This window comes from Antrostomus carolinensis, unplaced genomic scaffold, assembly GCF_000700745.2.
Source record: "Antrostomus carolinensis isolate BGI_N321 unplaced genomic scaffold, ASM70074v2 scaffold39473, whole genome shotgun sequence".
NCBI lineage: Eukaryota > Metazoa > Chordata > Aves > Caprimulgiformes > Caprimulgidae > Antrostomus > Antrostomus carolinensis.
Genome location: NW_010303855.1, coordinates 1 through 7,020, shown reverse-complemented (window position 1 = coordinate 7,020; position 7,020 = coordinate 1). Strand labels below are relative to the sequence as shown.

Genomic DNA, 7,020 nt, shown 5'->3' with positions numbered 1-7,020 from the left:
AATTAGTGGACTGAATATCACAGTAAATAGAGAGATTTCTCTGTGTGTGTAATTTTTAACAAATTAGTACATATTTTTCTAATTACACCAGTTTTACTCTTTGAGGGTTTATCCACATCCTAAGACTGGATTGCTGTATCGACTCCAACCTGTATCTGATAAAGAAGTCTCACAAAGCATTCTTACCATGGCCAGTTGGGTGCTCCAAGGGGACAATAGGCAGTGACAGAGATCCTTTTGGATTGGCAAAACTTAATCAGCTCTTCCTGAGGAAGATAGGGATGGCTCTCAATCTACAAAGAAAAATATTAGGTTTCTTCAGCAGCAGAAGATACTTCAAGGTTTAGCACCACTATGGTGACCCTACCAAGCTGCACATCAGCTTTTAAAAGGTTGTTCTTTTTGCAGCTAAGGGGTTTTCAGGAGAATCAGACAGAATTTCTGATTGTTTCCCTTCCTTTCCAACCCTGCCTCCAACAAGGCCCAGTCTTCATACATCAGTTTCTCTTTTCAACTGCCCTGCCTCATTTTTCATCACCTCTCAGGGTCCCCATATGAATGGACTTCGAGGTCCAGCTGTCTACATCCAGCTGAAGCACCCAACTCCCACATCATCCAGTCCTCCCTATCCACCCCAGCAGTGTAGCCTGGCTTTGATCCTATCTATTCACACAACTTCTTTGTTCCTTAGCTCCTGGGACAAGCACTGGGGCTGTAGGGAAGGAGGAAGGTGGGACTTGCAACCTAGGAGCACTCTGCAGGCTTGTGTGGCTGCAGCTTCCTGTGCAGGGAAGGACCCAGAACATTGTGCATCTTTCATTACTTTTATGGTTTAGCCAAATACAGGTGTATTCCCACACAGCTATGGAAAAGCACAGCCTTAACAGAAAAGGTATTTTACTGCCAGAGATGCTCCATCAAATGCAACACCCCAGGTGGGTGTGATGACTTTGAGAACAATTTACCTGATTATTTGCAGGTTTGTGTCTTAAGTCTGGTTTGCTCAAGAGTCGATCTATCTGTTTGTGATTGAAGTTGGAGACTCCAATGGCCTTCACCATTCCTGCATCCACCAGCTCTTCCATAGCCTAGAAACACTTCAGAATCAGACTTGCTGTTGAATTAAGATTGGGGGTTTTTTTTCTTAATATGGAAAAAATGCCTGCACAAAGACTTCAGTGGTAAAAATCATAGAACCATAGAATGGTTTGGGTTGGAAGGGACCTTAAAGCTCATCCAGTCCCAATCCCCCTGCCAGCAGCAGGGACACCTTCCACTAGACCAGGTTGCTCAAAGCCTCATCCAGCCTGGCCTTCAACACTTCCAGGGAGAAGCAGCCACAACTTCCTTGGGCAACCTGTTCCAGTGTCTGACCACCCTCACAGTGAAGAACTTCTTCCTAATATCTAATCTAAACCTCCCCTCTGTCAGCTTAAACCCATTCTGATGTTAGTACAGTACACTGAACAGTAGGACCTTCATCAAAGACTCACTCTCACACCATGTATCATCACACAAATAAATAACAGCATTATTCCAGATTCACAATTACTACACTATTATTATTATTTCAGTGGAATACAACTATTTTGAAATATTATCCCCAGGTAGACCTTCTGCTTATAAATAAAACAGGCTTTTTAAATATAATTCCTTAGCTAACAAAATAATTATCCCATAATAAAAATCTTGTTGTCTGGACCTCAATGAGGAGCTGTTTTGGGAGAGCCAGAGCAGGACACCTGATCATCAACAGTAATTAATTTCCCAAGGGAGATGTACCACTTAGCTATGGCAGTATAGTATAAGCAGTGTGGTGTTCCACCACCACCACCTATTTTCTTTCACACATACAGCTTTAACGAAGGACTTTTTTGGGCAAGTTCCAGTACTTTCTAGAGGGGGAAAATCTGAATGTTGTGGGTACATTAGCACAGGTATGTTGGCTTTGCTGTGCTCTGGACAGCTTGGGTGCCACCAGGGCTGAGCATGGCTAAAGCCACTGATAAATGCCTGGAGTGTGGTGTGGGGACTGAAATCACGGTGTATTTCAGTCTAAGCCACTGCAGGGCACACAGACAGTCAAAGGTTTTCTCTTGCCATGCCCACCCAGACACTTTAGTAGGCAGCAGATACAAAAATACTTCAATTTTGGCAAAATAACACAGAAAAGAACCCTAGGGTACAGAGAAATCAGCAAACTGGAATGCTTCACATTGGAAATACTCTCAAAACAATTCCCAAAGTGGAAGCCTTGAAGTTTTTGGGCTGTTTTTTTTTTCAAACTAGCAAGAATTTTTCAGCCTGTCAATGAACTTACCTCCCATGTATCCAGAAAATCTGTATCACTGGGAATGATCATGCCGTTTCCATCTGCAGGATATAGCTCCTCTCCTGCCTACCATCACAAAAGAAAAGTGGGTTTAAGGCAGGCTGAATCATACCTAGTTAAAGAAATTCTACAAGCCAGTGGAGCTGGAGACACGCTGGATATCCTGGCTTACGTCTGTGTTGGGGAAAGAGGTGGCTGAAACTAGTCATCTGTACCAACAAAGTAATGTCCAAGAAAATCTGCTGCTTGAGAATCTGTCCTGCAGGCAGAGGAAGGGCAGATGCTTTTATGAGCCTCAGTCAGGCTGGGGGAAGGCCAGGGATGTAACACAATGGGGGAAACAAGGATTTATTTAACCTGGGGGTAGAGAGAGAAGAGAAAAATAGGAACTAAGTAATTCACAGCTATTAGTAAATGACAGCCAAATCCCAGGCTTTAAGAGGAATGTGATCTGGATGGTCATTTGATCCCTGACATGGAAATGCTGTGTAAGGTAAAATAAAGTGATTTTTAGACAAGACCTAGCTGAAGCAGCCACGACCTTGCCTTTCCTCCAAGGCACTCCATGCAGAGGTTTGTCATGATGTCCTAATGAGGTTTAACAATTAGGACTGAGAGCATGTCCAGACCCAAAGGAAAAAGTGGCAGAGCTCTGACAGACAGGCTCCCAGGAGTTAAAGTCTCCATACCTTGAATCCCATGGGAGAGTGCATCAGGTAGAGATCCAAATAATCCAGCTGGAGGGCAGCAAGTGTTCTCTGGCATGCCTCCTTCACCAGGGATCGCTCGTGGAATGTGGACCACAGCTGTGGGGGTAACACAAAGCCTGGGAGCTGCTCTCCTAGGTTCATGACCACAGAGCATCCCTGGCAGGGAAAACACACAGCACAGACACAGAGGCAGCTCATGGTATGGCACATCTTCTCATCTTGAGGAAGTGCCACTTTTGTGCAGCTTATTTTATTTGCGACACTGTCAGTTAAGTAAAATGAAAATTTGGACTCTAAAGGTTCCAACCATTCATACAACAATTGAACAAAATGAAGGAAAAAAGCAAAACTGGTGAAAATCAACCTGCCAGCTCCCAGCAGATAGAAGTTACTTTATTTTTCCTACTATTGTTGTTGGGGGAAAAAACAAAACAAAACATAAAATAGGAGAATTAACAGGCTGAAGCCGGCAGCGCAGCGGGAGTGACCACGAATACAATAGTCCTGCTTCCTATCTCGGAGGCAACTGAGAGCACAGCCTCAGTTCCTGTCTCCGTGGCTGACAATGGATATGGACTACAAAAAAATCCCTCTCAAATCAAGCCATTTTTTAGTTTTTGGGGGGTTTTTTTTGTTTTTTTCAAGAGTTGACCTCTTCCTTCCCTCCGTCCTCAAAATGCTTTGCCCTGACAGAGAGGAGTTAATTCCCAGACCAGGTTGGGACTTTGTCTCTCCTCCTGAGAGACAGGTTATCCCAAGACATACCTTACTGACAATAAAGAGGTCTTCTCTCCTCACAATCCCCTCCTCAATTTTTTCTCGCAGCGCATCCCCGATCTCGCTCTCGTTCTGGTACAGGTAGGCACAATCAAAGTGGCGGTACCCAACGTCAATGGCAAACTTCACTGCATCTCTCGCTGTTCCTCGGAGAGACTGAAACAAAACGAGAAGTCAGTAATTAATAGTAGAAAAAGTTTGCTGTTCTCCAAATCTGGAGACTTTAAACCCCCAAATAATGAGGTGTTCCAGTTTGAATCTTGCTTTTGTTTAGTTTTCTGGAATAAAATGAGCCCTTTGGAACTGGCTGTGGGAGTCACTGACGAGTTCCCTGAGCTGATCTGCCCTTTTCTAAGGATTGAACGTTCACATTCAGCCAAGATGCTATCTCGAAATAAGTTCTAATTTACCTAGAAATTAAGAGCAGTGTTAATATGTGATACTGGTGACATGAAGAAACGAATCACCTTCGGAAAGCTCCCTGGCCCTGCACACAAACAAGCTGGATTTGTTGGCACAGGACAGGGGAGGTGAGGAGAGGCCAAAACGCTACGGACAGTGCCACCTCCTGGGTAAAATACACAACCTGGTGTTTCATAGCAAGGTAAATCACTTCATATTTTTGGCTTGGACATAGTGAAGAGTTGTTTAATGACTGGGTATTGATTCTGGAAGATAGAACTTCAAACAGAAACATGATTTAAAACCACAACCACCTCTTACACTTAACTTCCTTACATCCCCACCCATCATCTTTTTTTTTTTTTTGATTTTAAATGATTTTACTTCTCCAAGTGTTTCCAATCAGAGAGTCCTTGGTTGGTTCACCTAAATTAAAAAAAAACCCAAAAACATAGAAACTACAGCGGGTTTTTTTTCCCCACAAGGCTACACACAACCAAATAACCAGTTTAAAATTTTATAAGTTTTCTTTTTTGGAGTCTCTTTCTCCATCCCACCCCACCCTACATGTGAACACTGCAGCTCCCTGGGCACCAGGCTAACGGTAACACCGGCCAAACACCGGGTGTTATAGAGTTCCTCATCTCAGGGAAAAAACCAACCCAGTAAAGACTCTGACTCGCTTTTCACAGACTCACAGAATGTTGGGGACTGGAAGGGACCTCGAAAGATCATCCAGTCCAATCCCCCTGCCAGAGCAGGAACCTAAATGAGGAAAGTGTCCAAGCGGGTTTTGAACATCTCCAGAGATGGAGACTCCACAACCTCTCTGGGCAGCCTGTTCCAGGGCTCTGTCACCCTCACTGTAAAGAGTGGAGGAGGAGTAAGTGGAGAGCAAAGGTGATATTATACCCCGTGGTTACATAAAACTCTGTAATGTGAGATTTTTTTTTCAGAAAAAAATAATCCCTTGCTTCATTTTACATGGTGCTCATTGACCAGGACCTCAGGTCAGAGTGGCTGGGTAAAGGAGAGGCCCCCACTGCCCCACCAAAACACAGGGAGTTGAGATCCTTGAGATCAAATAGCTTTGATTAAGTAACCACAGTGGGTTTGGCCCATGTTTGCACTGCATTAACACAAGAGATTTCTGTGATGACAGGGATCATGTGTCCAAAATTTTCCTTCTGTTTAGTCCTAACAGGTTCCTTCAGAGAGCTCATCCATCCTGGCATCGGTGCCCTAAGAGGCCCCACGTACACAAGGCACACTTTGTTTTTTTTAAAGCCTACTTAATCACTTTCAGCTTTTCTGTGTTTTTTTTTTTTTTGTCATCAGACCAATCAAGACTGAAAGGGTTAAACAAACTCAGCCCCGTTTGTGCATAAATTATGTGATGATTAGCAGCAGCTGACCAAAAAATATAGCAAGAATAATTTAAGATACTTTTATGCTGACTGGACAGTGTTGCAAGTCAACATTTTTAATTTCCAGTCTCAAATCCAGGGGACAACCCACTTTTTTTTTTTTTTCCTTTTTTTCTTCAGAAACTCACTTTCTTAAAATTTCCAGACTCCTTTTACATTTATTGTACAGTATATCCTTCAATCTTCTTTCCTACCAAAGTCCATTATAAAACATTTGCAGGTAAAGACCTACCCAAACTATTTTCCTGCCAAGTGCTATGAGTTCAGTGCCATCTGCTGCCAAACAAATGAGTTCTTTTCAGTCTCTAAGGAGTTAATATAAAAGTCTCTAAAGAGTTAATATAAATTCCCACTTCCAAATCCACTGATTGCCACTTAAGTTCCTATTATCTACATGCACTCGTCAATGATGACACTCACACAACATGCTGGGATGTTACTACCAAGTGCCAAAAGCAAACAAAACCCCCCAAAAACTAAACAAAAACCCCACAACCCCAAGTTAGGCAGCTTTTACTTTTGTAGTATGTATTTTTTTTCCATAGTTAAGAAAAATCTCATTTTACCTGCTCACTACCTGCACTAAGTGAGCACTACCTGCTCACTTAAAACATTTCCTGAAGGACAGGTGTAAATACCTGCAATACCTAAAATATTTCAAAAGGCAAAAAATTCTGCATAGAGGATTTGCTGCATTTTCCTGACCTGAAAAGGAGATTGCTGTAAAAATCTACTGCTATTCTCAGCAGTTCCCTGGTGTCACCTGCGTGACCAGAGACACAAGGAGAGGTCCCCAGCTCCAGAAAGTACCTGCCAGGTCCCCAGTCCCAGGATGGGCATCCTCGCGCAGGTGGGCAGCTCCAGGTAGGTGGCCATGTGTGGCCTTCTCCCAGCTGCCGCAGGCAAGGAGAGGTTGCAACCCCTTGCAAAACCTTTTAAACAGGCTTTGCCCCTCCCTCCTGCCTGCTGACTGGCTGTGGACGAGGAAAATATGGGCAGAAGAGCTATAATAAGCAAGAGAAAGCAAAGATTTTGCCTTTATCTCACCCTTTGGAGTATTTCAAAACTGATTGTGAGCTGCTCACGTGAGCTTGTTGAGTGAGCTCGTCATGCCAGTTACACGTATTGCATTGACTGGGGTTGCAGCTCTTTGTATAACTCATAGTCTCCACTTTTCTGGAAGAAAATCGGCATTTGAGGAGTTTGCACACATCCCAAGAACCATTTCTGGTCTCACCTGTCCGTTCCTGAACACATCACCAGAAAAAGCCACAAAGCTGTTTGTCTCAGGAGGAAGCAGAGATCTGTCCCCAGGAGGGATCATTGTTAAAAAAATTCCCAGTACAGCTTCATCCCTATAGCACTGGCACCC

At 43.5% G+C, this 7,020-nt stretch overlaps 1 protein-coding gene across 1 annotated transcript; it reads right to left on the bottom strand.

The window, feature by feature from the left end:
- Positions 1 to 182: 182 nt before the first annotated feature.
- LOC104518987 (aldo-keto reductase family 1 member B1) lies at positions 183 to 6,524 on the bottom strand. Its single transcript, XM_010164252.1, has 6 exons — positions 6,459 to 6,524; positions 3,808 to 3,975; positions 3,022 to 3,138; positions 2,321 to 2,398; positions 966 to 1,088; positions 183 to 293 (listed from the first exon to the last, which is right to left on the bottom strand). The coding sequence occupies exons 1-6, from the start codon at positions 6,522 to 6,524 to the stop codon at positions 183 to 185; spliced, it is 663 nt and encodes a 220-aa protein (XP_010162554.1).
- Between the last annotated feature and the right edge of the window lie 496 nt (positions 6,525 to 7,020).

Coding starts and splice junctions, on each gene's coding strand:
- LOC104518987 (XM_010164252.1), bottom strand. CDS start 6,524: ATGGCCACCTACCTGGAGCTGCCCACCTGCGCGAGGATGCCCATCCTG. Junction 3,139..3,807: donor ACCTCTTTATTGTCAGTAAG/GTATGTCTTGGG, acceptor TTACCCCCACAG/CTGTGGTCCACATTCCACGA. Junction 1,089..2,320: donor ATTTTCTGGATACATGGGAG/GTAAGTTCATTG, acceptor AAGTGTTTCTAG/GCTATGGAAGAGCTGGTGGA.